Source organism: Centruroides vittatus, unplaced genomic scaffold (genome assembly GCF_030686945.1).
Source record: "Centruroides vittatus isolate TY-2023 unplaced genomic scaffold, ASM3068694v2 contig_911, whole genome shotgun sequence".
NCBI classification, from domain to species: domain Eukaryota; kingdom Metazoa; phylum Arthropoda; class Arachnida; order Scorpiones; family Buthidae; genus Centruroides; species Centruroides vittatus.
The window spans coordinates 1,032,612-1,056,285 of NW_027122600.1; the positions used below are offsets into that span (position 1 = coordinate 1,032,612).

The window sequence follows — 23,674 nt, forward strand, 5'->3', positions numbered from 1 at the left end:
AAGGTCGTGTCTCGTATCTCGAGTAGGGTCGGAGTTAATGACTATTTTACTCGTTATTGGCATTCACAATTTTTTTTTATAAAACCATTCCTACCCTCACAATTAACCTTTATGCCACTTTGTAATAATTAAAAATATAAAAAGTTTTTAAAACAAAATATCATAACAGATGACGCCACACGCAATTTTAAATGTTTGTGCCGGGAAAGTTAAGCAACTCGTTGTAGGATTTTAAAAATAGTTTCTTGTAACCTTTTGGATATTCTGTGGACGTAGGCCTTTCACATCTATATTTTGTTTTATAATTTTGGATATGTTTGTTATAGTATTTATAGAATTTACAAAATCGAAATTTATAAATTACTAAATACTGTATTATATATACCGGTAAATTTATTTTTAAAATTTTTAAATATTTTAACGGAAATCTTTCATAAGCACTACTAAATAAACTGCACTCTCATTCCTCAACGGTTTTGCGGGTTTTACATTATATAAATTTATATAAAAAGGCATCTTCACAAAATTTACGCTTGTCTAATAGGTCCTCGTACATCCTAAAAGACTAAATATCATCAAGCATATATTTCTGGGATGCTTCTAGAGCTTCTACAACTCCAATTCTAGGACGTACGTTTTAGGCAGGGTCGAATTTACGCATACTTTGGCCTGTAAGACGAAACACCGAAGATCATTGTCCACCATATAAGGTAAGGAAGGCTCTTTGAATGCAAGGCCTGTGAGCCAAACTTATCTGGAATAAATCCGACATTTGTTTTAGGTTGCCTACGCTTAAAACCTGGAGCCAAGCGCATAAAACCGCAACTGTTAAAATTAATATACAGTGCGATCGTAAAGTCCCTCCGCAGTTGGCCACACCCTTGCGGCTCCACCGAATGGTGACGTCATAATTTACTTTCTTTCGACGGGCGATCTACCTGTGACGTCATTAATTGTTTCTTGGGAACTCCGCCCGCTACAGATGGACTTAATGATTGCAGTTAAAAGTTTTCGTCATTAAATTAACTTCTTCCAATTTAAATTTTCCCTTAATTTAAAAAAATCGAATTAAAATAATTCCTTAATCTCTTTAGTGTCGTGCTTTCTTATCAATAGAATTTATGTCTAGTAATTCGTTTGGAGGGGTATTTTTATAGCGTGGCAGCACGACTTAAACAAGAAACGTTATTAAATTAATAAAAGGAAAGGAGTTGCATCGTATCCTTGAAAACAGCAATTGTCGTGAGTAAAAGTCAATTTTCTGTGTTTATGTAACAGTCAATGAATAATGCATGAATTTGGACTGTTCCACTAGTTGGATCATTATAGAATTTGTAGAAAATTCTATTTATACACAAAAGAAATGATATTTCGTAACAAATTTAGAATGTTTAACTGTCTGAAAATGGCTGTCATTTTCGTGAAATGCAATTACATTTCGAAATCAGCAGCGCTTTGAACAGGATCCATTCAATGCCTTTGTTGTTCTTTTGTTTATTAATGGTTAGCTCTTAAGTAAATATATGTTAATGACATTTATAAATTCGTAATTATGCTTCTATTATTATTAATTAAATATTAAATTATGCTGCTCCTTACTAATTAGCGAGGAGCAACCAGTAAGAAAACTTGGTATCATAAGTTCATATATTTAAGCTGAATTGGGTGTAAAATGAATATATTACTATTATCATACCGTATTTTCATTTATAAGCTTATTATAATGTGTACAGTCCGCGTACGGGGGGGGTGTTTTAGTGTATATGTATAGGGCTTATACTTTGCATACTGTTAAATCATGCAATTATTATTAGATTTCTTGGAAAAATATCAAGTTGGCTAGTTCTGTTTCTTCGTGTTTTATTATAATACATTATAATTTGGGCATATATAATAAATCTTTGGTATGTGTGGCAACATTTCAAGTTTTGTTTATCACTGCTGACATCCTTGAATTAAGTTGTACACAAATGTTTACTAAGAAGTAGCTGGGATTGTTTATGTATCTTAGACTTGTTGTGGACATATAACAGGCCCTTCCCCTCCGCCAAATGACGTAAACATGCGAGGCCCTAAGCTATAGCTTATGTATAAATCTAACCATGTTACTGGTTGCTTTAGTTCTAATTATTGAAGATTTTCTGCTTCGACAGGAAAATTGGAATACTTAGAATATTTAGAGCAGGAAATCTGGAATTCTTAGACTCAAAGCAAGTAATTGAAGCAAAAAAAAAAAAAAAAAAACACGTTTGAATTTAGGAGTATCCAGTAATGCATATAAATAGTTTTTCTGTCATTATGAGGAATAAACACGAGGAAAAATTCATTATCATATCAAAATCTAAGTCAAGAATTTGATTGGCATACACGTTTGCAGTTGTTTAGAATAAAATATGTCAGTTTTGAAGTGCTTCTATATGTTTACGTGGGTGTAATTCATTAAAACTGAAAACCTGCTTAACTTATTTTGGCATACGTTTTTCTATTTTATAAGATGACATCTATTGATAACAATTTAATATCCGGAAATGGATATTATTGACATTTTCTCTTTTTTTCCTAATATTTAGATCAGTGTTTATCAGGAAGGTGTCGCAAATGGCCCCTTTCGACTCCAAGATATCGCGAAAAGCTTTTAAGATATTTCAAGATTCCTCGTGCTAGGTTGGAAATTACTGATTTATATCGATTACAGAAACGTTTTCCCCTGAAAAAACTCTATTTTTTACTATTTAACGCTATCTTTGATATACATTCGAAAAAGCTCTTATATTCTTGTATACAGTTTATGGTAATTAGCATGTAATTTGTGCGCGTGTTTCATGTTTTTTTAAGTGGAAAAATCTTCTTAAAATTCATTATTAAATCGAATTTATCTCCAATATCGAATCGTTATATAAAATATTGTCAGATAAATCATATAAGAGCAGTAAATTACAATTAAATTTGGAAAATTCTAACTTTTATCCTATACTTAATTGATGCACTCAACAGTTTTCGTGGACTGTAAAGAGTATTATTTATTTTTTATTTTATTTTATTAAATGTGTAGGATGCTTCGATGTGTTGTTAATATCAGACGTCACAGTTTCATTTATTTTTAGAACACAGAAAAGTTTTCCTCATGATTTCCGGATATTGCGTTTACTTCGTTTCTATTTATTATTATTTTTTTTTATGCACTTCTCGCCGATTTTTTAATATAATCTACTGAATTAATCAATAAAAATATCTTTAAATTACATGAAAAATTAAATTTAATGAAAAAATTTAACATAGAATATCGTAATCATAGGGCCTTCACCATAGAAGTTTAAAGACTAGGGCCTAATCTCCTAAACTTCTATGTTAACGTAAAGGCTCTGCGAGTGTTATAAAGTATATTAAAGCATTAGTACATTTTATGAATAATTTATAATGTCTTATGGTAAATTATTATACAGTATATTAAGCATAGAATATCCCGATAAAATAATTTACCATAGATCATTACAGAGCGTATTTACGTTTTAATATGTCAGTAGCGTAGCGAGGGGGGCATGAAGTAACTATTCGCAATATATTATAGATATTTTAAGCTAGGTACTACATTTTATTATTATTTGTATTATATTCTTATTACGAGTAAATTCTATATATTATATTACTATATGTGTTTCTGGAGGGGAGGGGGGCGCCAATAAAGTGTCGTGTCCCGGGCGCCAGTTATGTTTTCTACGTCACTGTAATATATACATTTAATTATTACATTATTACAATATGTAATTCTCTATGGTACAGTATTATACAGTATTTTCTGTATAATACTGTACCATACTGTACCATACTGTATAATACTGTACCACAGAGCATTACATATTGCTCTGTGGTAAAGTACGTTTATTATATAGTATATAAAAACACAAGTATGTTCTATGAGTAATGCTCTGTTACTATACTGTTATAATACTATACTGTTCTATAGTAAAGTGTAAAGTATATTCCATAATAAGCAATTAAAATGTATAGCCTACTACAGTACATTTCTTATTATTATTACATATTAACAAATTTATAATTAAACTTCCTTTAAAATTAATCTGAAATTGTGTACTAGAAGTCTAGTTTTTTAAATTAAAATTAAATTAAGTCGATAATTTATTTAAATAAACACATACAAGATGCTTATCTCCATCCACAGCGTGTTTCTAATCACGATTCTTTCCACTGAATTTACTTATTTATTCATTAATTTAAAATATAATTTCGCAATTATTTTATTTATTAATCTAAATAAATTACAAATAATTCCGGAGAAAATCGGCGTGTTTTAAGCTGTCGAAGTCCATTTTCTCAATATTCTAAGAATTAATTTAATGTAAATACAGTAGTTTATTTAATTTTTAATATTTTTTTTGTTTATGTTTTAAACAGAGGAACCTACAAAATTAGTATTTATGTTCCTATTGAAATTACAGTAAATTCTTATTCTCATTTCCTTTGTTGAAGGAATAATGTTTGTACAGATTGTGTTTACCATTTATTCAACTGTATAATAATGGAAGTGGGACAGATTGCGTCAATTTGGAGAAACGATTAACGGCTTGTAAATCGCCCGACATCGTTCTGTAATATTAAATAAAAATAACGCAGTCAAACCTGCAGTGACGGACACCATCCGACAGCGGTTTCCTCCGAACGGCGGCCATTTTTTTCCCTTGGAACTTGCTTACAGACGGCGCTTTTGTCTGAATACGGCATGCCACTACGTCATTTTGACGTCTTTCTTACAGTTTTCTTAAGAGAAAGCGAATTTATGACGTCAGGTTGACGTAAACGTGCACCCTATTTATACAAAACGAATGCACCCGAAATAATAACCTCCAAATAACGGCCATTCCCAACGATGGCGATTTTTTATTTTACGTCAGTGGTCGTTGTTTACGGGTTTCTGTATTCGATTTATTTTAAAGTGTAAAATCTAGAAGGATTTAAATTTAAAAGATAATTATTTAAATTTCTTAATGTTTTTTTTTTTTTTTGCTATTTTATGGTACTATCACGCCTAGTTTATATCTCAGTAATTACACAGGGTGTTGCGTAGTCTTGCGAAAAAGGAAGTAATTTCTTGATAAAATTTGCATAAAACATTGTACAAATATACAGAACGTAACTGTTTATTAAGCAAAATATTTGTTTTTTAAAATTGAAATGAATTTAATATAAATATATTTAAATATTTTAAAAGAAATTAGCACGATTCTACTTTCCCGGCTGTTATGTATAACAGGTGGAAAGTATGGCGTTCGGGGCACGATTTTGCTCACCCTCTTTGAAGCTTAATAACTCCTGTGCTTTTTGTCGAAAATTTCCGAAATTTTGCAGGGAGGGTTGTGTATTAGGGGGATTGATCCCATTAAATTTTGGTGGTTAAAGATCAGGGGGTGTTGAGATAAATGGTGTGTCATATCTCGAGTAGGGTCGGACTTAATGACGGTTTTACTCGTTATTAGCATTTACAACTTTTTTATAAAACCCATTCCTACCCTCAAAATTAAGCTTTTTGCCATTTTATAATAATTAAAAATATAAAAAGTTTTTTAAAATAAAATATATTAACAGATGGCGCCACTAAACGTCGCCGGGAAAGTTAAGCAACTCGTTGCTGGATTTTTAAATGTTTTTTTTTTTCATTTAAAAAGTTTATTTAATGCTGATTTCATGAAATAAAAACTATACAAATGGGTTGGACTGACGGGCTCGGGCATAGATAATCTGCCATGAGGATATGGCATCTTAAGGAGATTTTCTACGAGAAATTGCCCCTATTTAGGTGTTACAATGAGAAGAAAATCAGGAGAACTTCAGCCCATTGGAGAGGCGCGAATCCATGAAATTTGGATTTTACGAAATTCCAAATTTCATGGATACTTATTGACATATTTCTCCCGCGAATTATTCGAATGCTTACAAAAGAAACATGAGCATTATTCTGAAATTGAAATTCAATCAATTAATTCTCTAAACAGCAAGTAATTATATTTTAAAAAATTCTTTCAGTTATATAATTTAAGTTAGGAACACCCTGCTATTTGCAATTACGTAAAGGTTCATTAGCCTCATTATTTAACATGCAGAAAAAATTAAAAAAATAAATAATAAATTATACATGTTAAAATATTATGTAATTCGAGGAAATTTCCTTTCAGAAATACCCCGATTTTACGTAATTTTAATGTTTGTTAGGTCGGTAAGGTGAGGGAAAAGTATACGGACGACTTGCCCCTCCATATAACGAAGATTCAATTAACGAGTTAGCAGACGGATTCTTCTTTATTTTAAATTTATTTAAATCACAACCGGTCCTAAGGTTAGTTTTTATAGGACCGACATTGACCTGTAGATCCTGTCTACGAAAACGAAAGTGTAAGGAGCCATTAAAAAAATTCTTTTATGCCCGTCTACTACAGTCTCCAAGCACTCGGGGCTTTGTATAATAATAATAAAAACACTTAAATTATTAATTTTTAAAGTTTTATTGGGTGTTTTTTAAGTTTTAATGCGTGGTAGATGCCCCCTAAATTTCGTAAGGCCCACTTTAAGTAGTGAAAATCTCCTTAATTAAGTTGAATATTGACCTTCAGGTGCGTGTTTTTTTCTTAGAAACGGTTCGATTCTTTAATGTATAATCGATTTTCAAATGCATTTTTTCTAAATCAGTAAAAGTCATACGAATGAATCATACATTTTGATAATATATTTAGAAGCGATGCAGTTATTGATGAGAGACACATCCGTTATTTATCAGTTGCGACATTCCAGTTCTTTCATCAACAATAGTACTTTGTGACGTAGCGTGTACGAGCTCCTTGAATTTATTCAGTGTATTGTTGGAGAACATAATGACCAAGCGTGGTCAGTCGCCATTTTCGAGAGCGTCCGGGTTCAATTCCCGTTCTGTATACACGCTTTATCGCTAGTAAACTATCGTGTGCTCTATAGGGTCAACGGATTTTTAAAAAGGTAAACGTCCATTATGAAAAAAAAAAAAAAAAAAAAAAGAGTCTAGTGTTAGCAAATGACAGGAAATCCTACGTTGCTTTTTAAAACTTCCTACAAAAAACTATTCGACCATAGCTAAAGGGGCCGTCCATTAATTACCTGTACAGTTTAAGGGGGGGAAAAATCCACGAAAGGTACGTCATTTGTACACAACGAGGAGGGGGTCGAAGCATTGTCTACGTGGAGTTGTTTAACGGGGGGTACTAGTTTATTCAGGTGGGTAGCAAGAACAAATTTGTTAGCATATTTTTAGAACTTTTCTTTCATTTGGGGGGGTTCACGAACTATTGTACGCATAGTTAAAGGGGAGGGGGATTTGATAAAAGTACATTTTACGCGACAGGAAGGGAGGGAGGGGTCAAAAAAGGCTCAAAAACAAATGGAAGAGGGAGGAGCAGGTGGAGGTTGTTACGTTTTAAGAACGTCAATCGACGATATTTAAACTTAAATTACACAATCGTAACTCGTCACAGAACTTTCGTCAAAAGTTGCTTTTACTTCCACGAATCGAGATACGGGATGTTGATAAACTATTTAACCATTTCCAACAGTTCCTTGACATGATATCAGGCTAGGAAGCGCAGCCCGAAGCTACTACATCCAGAAGGACAACTACCTGTTCGTTATCGTACTCACTGGCTATATATATATATATACACACAAGCAAAGGTGCCGTCACGTTTGTTAATGCACAGTCGACTGAGCATGTTGGGATTTCGCAGCTCTCTCTTCATCTTTATCTCCTTACTTTTCACACAAATTGCAGAAATTCGTTGCAAAAAGTGAGTTAATTCAATTTTTTTTTAAATTATTCTTATAAATTAATTAATAAGTAATTTTAAATTTCTTCTTATTTTATTTTATTTATTTATTTAAATAAAATTTTGTATTTTTCTTCATCACTCTTCAGACTTTTTCCATTTAAAAAATAATAATTTTTTTCTTTAATTTTTCTTTAATTTTTGTTCAAAACTTAAAGAAATTTTAAATAATTTTCAGTACTTTACAGTAATTATTTTACTTCATTAAGTATTGAAGGTCTCTTTCTTTAATTCTTTCACTTTCCCCTTTATAATTCGATAAATTTTGATCATTTTTACGATTATTTTTCACAATTACTTTATTATTTTATATAACGAAATAATATTTCATTATATTCCTTAATATTTCTTTGAAATTCTCCATTTAGTTCTTTAATTTTCATTATTTTTTTGATATATTTGTGCATATTTTATCAAATAATTAATAATTCTCACATTAATTTTACTTTAAATTGTATAAAAATCTGTTTTAAAACTCTTAATAATGGTTATTTTAAATGAAAGAAACTTAATATCATTAAAATTTATATAATTATAAGAGTATTTACTTACATAAAACTAATTATTATGTAACTTGAGACGAAACCTTTACTTGAAATTTCAAAGTTTAACATTTAAAAAACTCATTTTACCTACTAAAAATTTCCAAACTTAAATATTATATAAATTCGTTTAGTTTTCAGTTTAGTATTTAAGATATTAATTATGAAATTTAATACTTATGTGATGAGTAAAAGTGCAAAGTGTATCTCCAGTATGGAGCATGACGATAATAAAGGTCAGTCAGTACAAGGCTCAGATCTATATATATAAACTGGCTCCTAGTTCTAAATAATGAAGAATAGAACTCTTAAGCTTATCTGTATAAAATTTTAAGGAAAATTTAAGGAAAAAAGAATAAAATGTTGATTGAAATAGCTATAAGAAGCGCCTGACATACTTATATATGTATACATTTCTATTATCAGATAGTTGCTTTATCTTCATCGACTGGCTGACCGTGACCTGTAATCTATCGTGTAATCTCCAGACGTAATTTCTAGAAAACAAGGTCATGAAATAATTCCCAAAACTTAAATTTTTAAACAAATTTCTTCGTGTTTTTTTTAAGGAATTTCATCGTCATCTCGCCGAAAGAATTTGATGTCGGAGGGAAGGAATCGCTTCACGTGACTCTAATTGATGTGGATACGCCCGGAAAAGTAACCATTCGACTAATAAATAATACAGGGACATTATTTAGCGAAGTAAATCAAGATTTTGAAAAAGGTAATTGGTTAAATTATTCAATTATTAAGTTAAATTTCCCTTGTTTATAATAAATGATCCTTTGGAAATTGTAGAAGGGAGTAAGAAAGTAGAACTGGAAGTTCCTAAAGATTTGGAAAATGAACCCTTCAATTATTATCGCCTTCAAGTGGTTGGGAAGTTTGGAGATTACGAATTTGACAAGAACGAAACAGTAACTTTAAGAAATCGCAAGGAGTTAGTATTTCTGAGTACAGATAAGCCATTCTATAAAGCTGGACAAACAGGTAGGACACGTTTAAATTTCTGTTTATTGTGATTGCAAAATTGTGGAATATGCACTGTAATGTATTGTTTAACAAGGTTATTTAATGCTTCCAGGTAATATTGAATAGATATCCTGTTTTTTCTCATTTTCCCCCCCTGTATCAGGAAGTCCTTTTCAAGATACACAATGCTGGATAAGGTGTTGTTAACCTCACAGATGCAATACGTTTTTAGCCATTGGCACATATTTTTCTGCCTTAAATCTAGCATTATGAAACATTTTACAGGTGGAAAATTGTCGCGAAAGCATTTTACGCACGAAAAGTTGTCACAGAAGCGTTTTACACATGGAAAAACCTTTAGAATCTTAAATTATTTTAAAATATAAAATAGGTTTATCTAGCTAATAAACTTGCGAATAAACATACAACTGAACTATCATTAAAAAAATATATAATAGAGTAGCTTATGATGACATTAAAATATACTTTTAAACTATTCTATTGATAAAACTGTCTCGAATTCAACTTACAGTGAATCATTTTCTGGATTAGGAACAAGATCTATGCAATAAAATACTAATTAAAGCGTAGATCAGTCAAAAATCTATTTAATAATACGATCATAAGTTAAATATGATATTACAGTTTAAAATTCAAGCTCAATTGGATAAGAAGGAATCAGGTTGTAAAATGAGCAAAGACCTAGTTTCATGATATGCTCTAGAAAATAGTTTGTAGTTTTAAATGAGATCTAGAAATCAAAACCCAATTTGATAACGATATTACATTATATTAAGAATATCAGGAAGGTAATTATTTTATTGAGATATAATTTAATTTAATTTAAAAAATAATAATAAATAGAGGAGCCTTTCAATAAGAGCCAGTTTAATAATTTAAATAGATTAATTTAGTCTATTAAAAGCCAGTTTTACTGTTAGAATCTCTTATTTACACATATTTTTTAACGTGTTTGCACGTATTATTTACACACATTAAATTATTTTTAATTTTCCTGGTGTTATATAACAGGATTACATTCCTGGCTGTTATATAACAGAGAGAGGTTATGAGAAAAAATTTTACATTAGGATTTTTGGACTCGCGGAACCCCATGATTTTTTAATTTTTTTTTTCTGTAAGAATGGATGTTAGTGCATATGTATCACTTGATTTTTTCACACACTTTGAAGCTTAATAACTTCTATGCATTTTGTCGGAAATGTTTAAAATTTTGCATGGAGAATTGTATATTAAAGGAAAATGTTTGTAGAAATTTTCAAGAAAATCGGGCTATTGGTTCGGGAGATATTAAGGGTGTGGGACCATATCTCAAAAAGGCTTCCAAGTTATAAATGCTTTTTATTCGTACAGATTTTTGGTTTACCGAAGAATAAATAGAAAAATTTTTAAATAAACATAAATATTTTTCGCCGGAAAAGTTCTGCATCTCGTTGCATTTTTATATTTATTTATTATATAAATGAATTTTATTGTATTTGGTTACACGTGTATTTACACTCCTTATTATACATAGCAAGACTTACAGGTTATGCAACCTGAAATTTTTATGCAACTCGACTTTTACTTGTAGATTGTTATTGATTCTGAGTAACTTTAGACGATCAAAATTGCTGAAGATTTGCTTGTAACTTGTTACAAAGCTTTTTATTTAACACAGTTGGCTTGTAATTTGTAAGTTTAAAGGTTGCAACAACTACAAACGCTTTATGTAACGGGGTCCTAGAAAACATCTTCTACAGGACCCCGTTGAAGGGCGGGCCTCGACCTTCCTAAGCAATCTTCTCCGGGCCTCTCGGTTCTTCAAAATTTTCTTTAAATATGGAAAAAATCTCGGTCTACAGAATGTAACCATCTGAAATCTTGATAATCCTTTTTTTCTTTTGCCTTTCGGATGAAAGGGCCAGTGTTTCTCGTTAACATTGTTTCTTTAACAAACTAGTTCTATCCTGCGCAAGATGTATACAGCCAATTTACCGTGACGTATTTAATAATATCCGGTTCTTTGTAAAATGCAGTACATAGCTCCCTTGTACTTTCATCATTGTCCCTCTTTCTTGATGCCAACAAAGGACTTTACTCTGAAAGAATCCTGATATTCTTTTGTTATTTTCGTGAGGATTAGATAAAATAAGTATTTCGTGTAACAACCCTTTCATTTTCCTCGATATATATTGCAATTTCGGTTGTCTTTCTACTATGTTACGTTAAAGAAAATTAAAGAATTTAAGTAAAAAAAAAAATTAAGAATAAGTTGAAAAGTAAAATTAAATTATAATATATTATTTTATTTTTCAGTTAAATTCCGAGTTTTTATTATAAATTCCGATTTAAAACCGCTGAAAGAGACTCCGGTAAGTAATAATTATTGAATTTGAAAATGATATTTCCTGTTGAACGATTGTTCTCTTCCTCATTAAAAATACAATTTAGCCAATTTAATGATCATATTGTATAATTGCATAAATATTACACCGTACAAATATTTTATTCGCGAACTTTAAAACAATTTGAATTATTTTGTACGCGAATTTCAGGTTGGAAGCGTATGGATAACCGATAACAATAGGATACGTATAGCGCAATGGATGAATATAACATTCGATAATGGTAAATTATTTTATTATAAACCAGTAAAATTAAGATTCTATTCTAATTTTTAACGTATTATTCAGGCTTTATTCATCAAGAGCTCGAACTTCCTGACGAACCAGTTCTTGGTACTTGGACTCTTCATGTTCAAATCGATAAACTTTACACTGTCAAATATTTTAATGTTAAAGAATACGGTAAATTCATTCGTAATTATAATAATTTAATAAATTTGTATGCAAATTTTACGATAATTTATTTATTTATTTTTGTAGTGCTTCCAACGTTCGAAGTCAAGATCATTCCACCTCGTTACTTCTTCAAGGATCAGCAGAATGTCACGTGGAAAATATGTGCAAAGTAGGGATTTTTTTATGCAAAATCGAAAACAAATCAATATTACTGCCAGATTTTTAAACATAATTGAAATTTTATTAGGTACACGTACGGTAAACCCGTTCAAGGGAAGCTGATAACTGAATTAAAATTGTCGCCAGCTTATTATTACAAACCGGGACCCACTTTAAGAAATGAAGAAGAGGCAGGCCTTTTATTTATAACTTAATCTACACTTATATAAACTAAACTTCATTATTTCTAATTATTTATGTATTATTGCAGATTAACGGATGTACGGATATCACTAGAGATATAAAGGAACTGTACGAATACCGCGAATACGGATACAACGGTTTGCAACTGTTCGCTGAAATCACAGAAGAAGGAACTGGTATAAATCATGTTTGTAAGCTTATTTATGGTTCCTGGACAATTTTAAATGGTTTATTTCATTCGTAGATACTAAAGTTAACGCGACTTCTAATATTTATCCTTCTACCAACGAGTATACCATAACGAGAGAAAACTATCTTCAGTATTTCAGAGCTGGAATACCAATCCGTACCAAGGTATATAGCGTAAACTGTATAATATATATATATATATATATATATATATATATATATATATATGCCGATATATATTCTATAAATATATAAGGTAATAAACCAATTTTCTGTCGTAGGTTAAAGTTCAGAAACCAGATTCCACGCCAGTTGCAGGGGAAGCTCTTCGTGTTTGTTGTGTGACGAAGAGAGAAAACTGGAGGAACAATCGACAAATGACAGATAATACTAACACCTGTAAAACGTATAAAACTGATGAGAATGGAATTATTGTAATCACCGTTCCACCTCAACCATCCAACACACTGGACATCAGCATTGAAGTAAATGGCTTACAATAATAAACAAGGTGAATTTTGATGGATTTGCAATTTGGAACTTCAATGGTTTTTTTGCAGGTAAAACCAGAAGACGAGAAGAAAACCAACGTGCCGAACCTCAGGTTTAGTTTGTCGCCCTGGTTTTCTCGTACTGGTCATAATTTACAAATAGAACCGATACAATCCGCCATAGAATGCGGGAGTGCGGCCGAAATTACTGTGCTGTATACGAGCAAAGAATCCGAGACTAGAAAAATTTACTATCAGGCAAGACTATTGATCGAAATTATTATTATTTTAAAATGAAATAAAGCATGTAATTTTTAAAAAATATAATTGTGTAGGTTGCATCGAAAGGCGACATTGTCGACGATGGACTTCTGACTTATACTTTCGATCCGAAAGACGATCTTTCGGGACAGACAGACGATACATATTTAGATTTTTCAGCAGATTTACCATGCGAGAAAGAAGAAAAATGGGATAATAAATTTCCAAGTTTGGATCATCTTGGAAAATTCACTTTAAAATTGGATATCGACTTTAAAATGTCACCCAGAGCCCGATTGCTCCTGTACAGCGTGACTGAAGATGGAAACGTCTACGCAGATTCCACTAGTTTTGATGTTAAACCCTGCTTTAAAAATCAGGTAATTTATTAATTATTTGTTTTTTCTTTTGATTAGAAATGGTTCTGATGCCATATTTTGTGTAGGTGGAGATGAAATTTGCTGATCGGAAACAATTTCCTGGAGCTAAAACGTCCATACATGTATCAGCAGCACCACAATCCGTATGCAGTGTTGGAGTTGTAGATAAAAGTGTTTATTTACTAGAAGGGGGAGACGTTCTCACTAAATCAAAGGTAATTTACTTTTATAATTTCATAGGAATTAATGAAAAACGCAAATAAATGTAATTATATTATATTAACGGGTTCAGTTCCCATTTAGGGGCAAGCTCTTCTGTTCTTCTTTTCGACTGATTTTAAAAGCTAAAAAATTTGATAAACATCAACTTAATAATGTATTTTATCCAAGAAAAATGAAATTAACGACCGGAAGCAATTTTTATCTTTAGTTTTTTCCTCCTTTCCGGCATTAAGAGAGCTTTTTCCGTGTCAAGGGGCTGTCCATAAATTACGTAGACGCAAATATGTGTGCTGTGTTTTACACTTAAGGGTATTGATCAACGATATGCATTACTTAATTTATACACGATCCCTAAACCTCCCATAGAAACTTGAGTACTCGAAGTTGGATCCTCCAGAATGGCAGGTTAACGCTTTGTCATCATCAAGTCGTGTAAAGAAGTAGCAATTTAGCAATTTACTGTTTTATGTAAAATCTTGTTTAACTACGGTTTATAATAGCTGTATTAATGTATTAAATGTATTTTAGATTTACGACCACTTGAGAACTTTGGATACTTCAGAATATGCACATCCTTATCAAAGAACATCCGATTACGAGTACTGCTCCAAGAAGAATAAATCAACAGAACCTCTTGGCTTTGTGGATGCCATTACAGCTTTTACAGTAAGCAAGATAATAAATAAATTAATTAAATCTTTAATTCTTGATATTTACAAATTACCGTTTACTGTAGAAATCTGGAATGATGATATTATCTGATTTGGAATTGGAAACAAGACCTTGTAAACCTTCATTTTCGTGGGGAGGAAGATACGGAATTAGATCCTGTCCTCAGTACGAACCATCATACGTAGCACTCTGTAAGATATAAATAAAATAAAATAAACTTTATTTTTATAAATTTAATGCCATTATTCACTAAACATTTCCATTTATTTTGAATGTAGCTTCTCCTCCTAATCCTCAGAGTTTTAATAGAGGTAAGCCATATGTAACTACCGCTGTATCCGGGAATGGTGGATTTGGAGGTGCAGGAATGCCAGGACCTCCTGGAATAAATTTGGAATCGAGACCTCTTTCTTCTGAAGACAGTTCGGATAGAGGATCAGTAGGATCACTCGACCAACAAACAAATACCGTTCGTGTTTACTTCCCAGAAACGTGGTTGTGGGGACTTTATTTTGTAGAGTAAGTCAATTTTTATTTTCTTATTAGAAGTTTTTATACAATGTTTTATATTTTAATTAAGAAAAATCAATATTAAATTTAACATATATATTTGTTTTGATTATGAAAACAAATTTTACTCAAGAAAAAAAATACAATTTTGTAAATAAATTCTTAATAGAAAAGTATTATTTTTATATAAAATAATACATAATTACTTGAATATGATTGTAAAAAATTTTCCTGGAAGTATAAATTTAATGCAAGTAGTCGTGGGTTCTCTCTTCTTTTTGCAAATAACATTCAATTGTTGAGTGTTATGGGCAAGAAGCAGACAAGATCCACAGCTACTTGCATTAAATTTATACAGGAAAGGATTTTTATAGTTATTAATACAATCAGATTCAAGAGGAAAGAGGAGACAAGATTAACAATAACTTGTATAATTACACATTTGACATTTGAATGCCAATCTTTGGTCAATCATCACATCTTGATGCTCATCTCTGGTGCGCTTCTGACATTTAACACTGCATAAAATTTATATTTATAATGAATGCAAATCTTTCAAACATTTTTACTATTTTTGGTATTTTTCCATTTCGACTGATTTGATAATATTTTTTGAAAAATTCATGATAATTATTTTATTTATAAAATTGACAAAATTAAATTTCTTATGAAATTCTTACAACAAATAATGAAATATCCACACTTATTATGGTGAAATTTTCATAAAGATGAATTAAATTTTTCAACTTACTTTAAATATTTTACTTTAAAAAATTATTTACATCCAATTAATAATATTATTAATAAATTTAACTAAACAGAACCATTGCATTTTACTTTTATTTTTTACATTAATTTTTATGTAGAAAACATATAGATAATATATATAGTATTGTATACGAGATATATTAATACATTTCTTCGATCAATGTACAAAATTTATGTTGAAAACTAGAATTAACACGTATGATTTTACTCTAAATTTTCGTTTTAAATTTTCAGTAAAGAGGGTAATCTATTCTTAAAAGAAAACATGCCAGACAGTATTACAGAATGGGAAGGAACTTCTGTTTGTTTACATCCTGATGCGGGAGTAGGAGTATCCGATCCAGCATCCATCGTGGGTTTTCAACCATTCTTTACTTCGGCCACTCTACCATATTCTGTTATTCGAGGAGAAATCTTACCTGTTATCGTCACTGTATTTAATTACCTAAAAGAATGTTTACCGGTTAGTAACGCAACTTCTTCAATTTAGTAACATTGAAGAACCATTCATAATTCAAGCATTTCCCCCCCCCTGTTTACAGATTCAGATAACGTTAGATCAAACTGATGAATTTGAATTGCACAATGGTACACTCATCAGTAACGAATGTGTTTGCGGTGATAAAAGTGTGACGAGACGTTTCTTTATCAAGCCAAAGACTCTAGGAACTGTAAACATCACTGTTACTGCAGCTACTGTTAAAGATGAGGAATTATGCGAGAATTTCGACGTTGCAGACATCAGCAGAAGCGATTCTTTAACAAAACCTTTGATAATAGAAGTAAATGTTCACATTCGAAAGTAATTTATCAAAATTTTAGCGATATTTACTGAATTACAACTGTATTTTTATAGGCAGAAGGTTTCCCTAAAGAAGAAACCAAGAACATATTCTTCTGCATGGAAGGTAAATAATTTGATTATTAAATTGAGTTCACGATTTAAAAATTATAAAATATAATAATTATAACATTTATTAATTCAATTTTTCTTGTAAAATTCAAAAATATCCTGTTTTTAGATGTTGAAGACAGTGTTTTTAAAGCCGAACACGAACTCTTGCGAAGTGAAGATTTGGTGGAAGGATCAGACAGGGCTTACGTTTTCGTCACGGGTAATTAAACTCAATTATAATTAGCATATGATTGTTTTTTAAATCTAACTTTCTAATGTTAAATTTCAGGAGATGTCATGGGCCCAACTTTAGAAGGATTAGAAAGATTAGTTAGAGTACCAACGGGATGTGGTGAACAAAACATGATCACTCTCGTACCTAATATTGTGGTCTTGGATTATCTGAAAAGTACTGACAGATTGAAGGAAAAAATTAGGCAAAGTGCTATAAATAATATAAAACAAGGTATTAAATTTATATTAATGCTTTTCTTACGTAAATGTTGTCATTTTTTCAAACTTTTACAACACAAATCGTAAACATGCAGATTATTTCTGACGTCCTAACATTTCAGATGTTCTGGATATATTTTAGGTCTCTCGACAATTGTTAAAACACAAAGAAATGATTAAATATAACACAGTATATTGAAAGTAACGAGTGATCAATGGCCGCTTTAGGCATAAATAACCTAGACTCTTACTGTCTTGCGTTTTTAAGTGTCTTATAAATATGTACAGTACTTATTAATACGCGATCTCTAGACTAAGCCCTATACAGGATTTGCATTATATAAACTTATACTAAAGGACCTTGCAAGTCTGTTTGCCTAAGGCTTCGTGCAATTTAAACTGGCAGTCACTAACGAAGAGTATGTTTAAATTTTGCAAATATTTCAGTTTCTTTGAAGAAATAATGGAATTTTTGCTAAGAATTTCAGCCAGATATGATTACCACATCAGATATTACAATTATATATAATAAATTAGATTTTAGGACCGAAATCCAATATTAATTTATATCACGCCTTCTTGTAAACTATATCGTAGAAAATAAAGAAATTTTATTTATTGAAATTCATAACTATTAATCAGTTGTCATCTTCAGTATTTGATTTTTTAAAATAATAATTAAAGTTTATATTAATTTACAGGATATACACGACAACAGAAGTACAGACATTTTGATGGATCTTACAGTGCTTTCGGTCAGCACGATCCATCTGGAAGCATGTGGTTGACTGCATTCGTAGCTAGATCTTTTGCAATGGCTTCAAAATATATAGATATTGATATGAAAGAATTAGAACGTAGCAGAAATTGGATAATTTCTCGTCAACTACCTAATGGTTGTTTCCCTGTAATTGGCATGGTTCATCAACAACAAATGAAAGTAAGATGTTTATGGATATAAAATAATAAAAAATTGTCAGGTTTTTGGTTTTGATTTATTAAAATTTTAAATATTTCTATTACTCAGGGAGGAGTTAAACAAGGTAATCCAGCAACGCTCACCGCTTACGTTTTGGCTTCTCTTCTTCTTTCTGGAAATGTTAACGAGTCTGTGATAACAAAAGCTAAAGAATGCATTCAAGCTAAAAATAATCCAAGTAGTTATGATTTATCCATTTTTGCATTTACTGCTGCTTTGACCAACGATCCCGAAGCAGTAACATATCTAGAAGAATTAAACAAGAAGGCAGTGACTGAAGGTTTTATTTCTCTTTCTAGTTAAGGTTTCTCTAAATTTTCAAAAATTAATGGTTTTTATCCTTTAGGTCTCTCTGTTTATTGGGAAAACAAAGACAAATCTATCTCTATAGAAACAGCATCTTACGTTATATTAGCATCTCTAAGATTAAGTGATGAAGAACATTTCAGAAGGACGGGACCGATTGTGAGATGGTTATCTTTACAGAGAAACTCCTATGGAGGATTCAGGTCTACTCAAGTAAATATAAATTTTTTTTTATTGGTCATAATTTTTGGGGGGGATTCGAGTGACCCTCTGAGGACTCATTGGTTTCACTGAAGATGCGCGAGCGCGTCCCGAATCCCAAATCTTCTTTCTGAAGCATGCTTAAATCTGTTACAATAAATATATATATGATGTAAAATTAATTTGGTTTGAATAACACAATTTTTAATCGTTTTAACACATGCAGGATACCATTATGGCCATACAAGCATTGGGAGAATACGCTGTTCGTGTCAACCGTCATGATCTGAACATGGGATTGGCCGTTAAGGGTAACGATTTAGACGAAATCTTCCAATTAAACGAAGGAAATGAACTTCTCACACAGAGAACTCGAGTACCCACTTTGCCTACTGGCATCGAATTGGAAGCCAAAGGACAAGGTTGTGCTCTAGTACAGGTACGTATAATTTCACAAAATTAACTCGAATTTTAATTAAATATCTCGCCAAAATAGAGGAGAAAACTGAATTTCGTGCCAGAGTCCTTTACGTAACAAAAATCTTTATTGATTTTTCAAATAATTGTTTTCATATAAAAAATATAATTAACATTTTTTTTATTTTAACTTTAACCTTCAAAATTTATAATTAACCTGAGATGTAGAAAGTTTCACAGAATGGATCCTTATAAAATATATAATCTAGAAAAAGAATATGTAGATTTAATTAAAATAATATATTTTATTAGGCAGCATTCGTACAGGCTCTTCTTACGTTACGTTACAATCAAATAATGAGCTATAAACAAGCTTTCTTTGATTGGCTTGAAGTAACACAAGACACCCTGTCTAAACGCAGCTTTAATAATAATTCTAATATCGAAATCGCAAAAAAGTTATAGAAAAAATAAAGTTACGAAAATCTTTTTATTTAACACTTGAAACAAATAGTTATAAATTAATCTCAGATATTTCTTTTATTCGAAGCATTTTATCACAGAGTGAAATATGCAAATACATAACGCATAACGCTGTTTTAGTTATTCTAGTATATTAATTCATATTTTTTTAATAGGTTGTGCATCGCTATAACGTTCCAAACACAGAAGTAAGCGAAAATTTCGTTTTGTCCATACAAGCTCAAAGAAAACAGGAATTCTGTAACACAGCTTCCATCAACATCTGTGCCAGGTTAGTATGGCGCAGAACATGTATTTTTTTATTTTAAGAATTACTCACTTAAAACTAATCATATCACAGAATTACGAATTTATACATAATATATTTCATGAAAATTAAGTATTTATATATAACACTCTAATAACCGAATTAAAATCATAATTAAAATTTACTCCTACAGCTTAAGCAAGGCACAGAACGAATCGAATATGGTTGTCTTGGAAATTAAAATGATTTCGGGATTCGAAGCTTATGCACCATCAGTTCAAGACGTAAGTACATTAATGAATTTATCGATAATATCAACAGTTTGATGTACAGTACAGTTTTACTTACGTATAAATATATCTTAACAGCTACTGAGTAGAACCGAACTTGAAGTCAGGAGGTTCGAAATTAAGGATAATCAACTCAATCTATACTTTGTTCAGGTAATAATTTATGGTTTTATCTTTTTAACATTTATTAAAATTATGCGGAAATTATGTTTAATATTAAATAATTTATTTATATATTCAGTTGAAAGAACAAAATAAATGCTTCTCTTTCGACGTCGAGGAGAAAATAGTCATTGAAAACAGACAACCCGCCATTGCTAAGTTATACGATTACTACAATCAAGGTAAAATATAAGTGATTTTTTCTTATTAAATATTTAAATTGCCTTAAGTTTTAGCTATTAAACTGTATCTTTTATAACTTTTTGCATCAAATAATTTCTGAGAATATATTTATTAAATGTAGGGTCTTTTATATATAACATAAATAAGAGCTTGCACTGGAAACAAAACAGAAATTTCAATTTTTGATACTTAAGAATTTATTTAATTATTAGATTAATAATAATTGTGAAAATTTAAATGTAATTTTATATATTTGCAGAAGAGTCAGCATCTGCTTCTTACGCTATAAACGACGAATGCAGGATATCTGCATAATTCCATCTAAATCGATTTTATAAATAGCATATAAACTTTAGAACCATTTAAAATAGCTTCTTAACATCTTTAATACGTGTGCCATTTTATTTTCATATTTTGTATTTTAAATCAATAAATTTATCTACCATTCAATGTATGTAACTTTTTTTGTTATTTGTCAACGGAAGAAAAAAGGCTTACATTATAACACTACCGCTTAGAAAACACGTTGGAAATTGATTCGAGAGTCTTATGATAAGGCCAAATTTTGAGCCTCCAGTACGGGATAAAAATTTGTCAGGGGCCCAATTATCTTTTACAAGTGATACTGCACAGTATTATTTTCCATTATAAAGTCAGTCCTCTTTCCTGAGTAGCGTAACATCAATAATAAGAGATACAAACATAACTTATTTAAGAATCATATTTTAGCAGCAACTTAAACATTCTCTATAAATTATTTTAATGGATTGGATTGATTCAAGAGCAAACAAAAAACAAAGTATCACGTGGTACAATATGGCAAGAAGGTGTCTCTTGGGGGACTTTCTACAGGGAAACTGGTCCTGTTTAAATGTTAGACACGTGAAGATAAAAATAAGCAAGGAATAAAATTTAAAGCTGAAAATTATTAAAGTGTCTTAAGAAATCTCTACGCAAACATTGGTTATACATCTTCATCAGCTGTAAGATCACGGCTGGACTTGTGTTCCTAAGCTATCACATAAAACAGGCCCTTCCCCTTTACCAAATAATAATACACATAAAAGAAGTGCAGCAACGAGTTGCGTAACGTTCCCGGTAAAAAGTTAAAATTGTGTGTGGCGCCATCTGTTATGAGATTTTATTTAAACTTTTTATATTATTAATTATTATAAAATGGCAAAAAGCTTGAGGGTAAAGACGAATTTTATTTTAAAAAAATTGCAAATGTTAATAAGTAATAAAATCATTAAGTATGTCCACGCTCGCGATATGACATATGATCCTCCTCTATAGCCTCACGCTCTCGACCTTTAATCACAAAAATTAAACACCATCAACCCCCCTAATAAACAAACCTCCCTGCGAAATTTCAGAAATTTTCGACAAAAGGAACAGGAGTTATTAAGCTTTAAACTGGACGAACGAAATCGTACTTCCTACATAATGAAAAAAAACCCAATTTTTGCATTTCTCGAAGTTTCAAGGTTCCCAGAGTCCAAAATGTAAAAATCTTGGGGCCATTTTTTAACCGATCGCCATACTTTCCCTCCGTTACATATAACAGATGGAAAATTAAAAATGTGAGGCCTCAAGCTATGGACTCATTTAGCTTAGGCCTATGTGCAAATTAGGCCTGCTTATGATAGGCATGGAGAAACATATTAACTATATTTATTCGCATGTTCCTGCAAAAGCATGGTGTTATTCGCGTGTAACTTGAGCTGTGCGTTTACGTATTTCGTGCTCTTTTTCCGTTTTTTCTGTACCAACTCTTAAAATGCGCCCAGGAATGGTGAAAAAGATTAATTTAGACAGAAAAGACGTAACGACGAACTTGACTTTACTGCGGAAGCAAAATTAATCATGTGCAACGTCTATATTTCATACGGACTGTTGCAGAAGAAACCAACGTGTTATACTGACTGCGTCATTCAATCAGTCATGCATATCTTGGCTTAAAAAAGAAGAGCAAGCAAGTTTGTTCCTCTGATATTGACTCGGGAGCAAATACAAAAACATCGAATGGTCTGCCAACACGTGTTCCTGATGGCGATAACGACGAATTATGGGCAGGTAAATTGATAATAGGCTACGAGAATTGGGTCGTTGGGTACGATACCAAAACAAAAAAAAATACTAATCAGTTAATGGTTGGAAGACACCGATCCAAAACCGAAAAGCCAGATTGACGAAGTCCAAGTTAAAGGTCCTGCTAGTTACCTTTGACAATAAAGGTCTAAGCTGTCATGGATTCATGCCAAAGTAAACAATCAACCAGAAAATGCGGAAACACATCTGTCCATTTTGTGAAAGTTGGGGAGGCTGTGAATTGGTTTCTCCATCACTATGATGCTCGACTCTGTACAGATCATTTATTTTTTTATTTTTTACTAAAAAGTAAGAATCCCACACTTCCTCTTCCACTCTATTGTCCAGATTTAGCTCAGAATGATTTTTTCCTTTTATCAAAATTAAAGATGACTCTAATCAAGTAAAAATTGATTGAAGTTTGAAGAAACCGTCAAAAGAATGATTTTTCTGCGAGCTTTCAGAACCGGAGAAAGTGGAGGCATTTTTTAGATGCAGAGGATCCTATTTAGAAAACTATCAAAATAAAATTGTGTCAGTCCGGAAAGTTTTTGATCATTCCTTGTATAAAGAAACCTCATGTATTATTATTTGAAAAACAGATATTTTTAAAACAATAACTTCTTAGTCATGTTCTCTGATATAAATAAATCTGTGCCAATTAATCCCCAAAGCTTGGTTTTTTCCCCCCAATATAATCCCTGATAAAGAAGTTTCTCTGCAATACTTTCTGCACGCATTGTAAAGCCAACGCGATCGTCACTCGCACGTTTATCAAGTTTCATACACGACTTTAATGATATGAATTAATAATTTAATCCTAAACGTAACGAAAAATATGCATACCGTTTAAACTTGTCCACAACTTATGTATAACCTTTTCGTTTTGTATGTGAAAACTCGATCCTGGCACCACGTTAAATGTCGC

The 23,674-nt window shown here is 31.2% G+C and overlaps 1 protein-coding gene across 3 annotated transcripts; it reads left to right on the forward strand.

Annotated features, from left to right (window-relative positions):
• Positions 1–1,006: 1,006 nt before the first annotated feature.
• On the forward strand, positions 1,007–21,109 carry LOC136984232 (alpha-2-macroglobulin-like protein 1). Of its 3 annotated transcripts, none has more exons than XM_067281134.1 (32): positions 1,007–1,242; positions 7,593–7,823; positions 8,974–9,131; positions 9,206–9,397; positions 11,699–11,754; positions 11,938–12,010; positions 12,076–12,189; positions 12,268–12,352; positions 12,431–12,533; positions 12,614–12,722; positions 12,791–12,900; positions 13,017–13,220; positions 13,296–13,484; positions 13,562–13,867; positions 13,933–14,082; positions 14,618–14,755; positions 14,826–14,952; positions 15,040–15,280; positions 16,274–16,502; positions 16,582–16,821; positions 16,896–16,947; positions 17,062–17,154; positions 17,224–17,400; positions 18,089–18,327; positions 18,415–18,646; positions 18,713–18,885; positions 19,100–19,312; positions 19,929–20,044; positions 20,214–20,304; positions 20,389–20,463; positions 20,552–20,654; positions 20,915–21,109. In XM_067281134.1, exons 2-32 carry the CDS (start codon positions 7,729–7,731, stop codon positions 20,968–20,970), a joined length of 4,539 nt encoding a protein of 1,512 aa, XP_067137235.1. In that variant the 5' UTR covers positions 1,007–1,242; positions 7,593–7,728; the 3' UTR covers positions 20,971–21,109. The 3 variants fall into 3 exon arrangements, with proteins under 3 accessions (XP_067137235.1, XP_067137232.1, XP_067137234.1); XM_067281131.1 differs by having other exon boundaries at positions 1,008–1,242; positions 12,431–12,539; positions 12,620–12,722; XM_067281133.1 differs by lacking the exon at positions 1,007–1,242 and having other exon boundaries at positions 7,547–7,823; positions 12,431–12,539; positions 12,620–12,722.
• Positions 21,110–23,674: the final 2,565 nt, after the last annotated feature.

Bases quoted from the DNA above. Each gene is read 5' to 3' on its own strand.
- LOC136984232 (XM_067281134.1), top strand. From the start codon at position 7,729: ATGCACAGTCGACTGAGCATGTTGGGATTTCGCAGCTCTCTCTTCATC. The intron at 12,190-12,267 runs GTAAATTCATTC...TTATTTTTGTAG, and splicing joins TTTTAATGTTAAAGAATACG to TGCTTCCAACGTTCGAAGTC. The intron at 14,083-14,617 runs GTAATTTACTTT...AATGTATTTTAG, and splicing joins ACGTTCTCACTAAATCAAAG to ATTTACGACCACTTGAGAAC.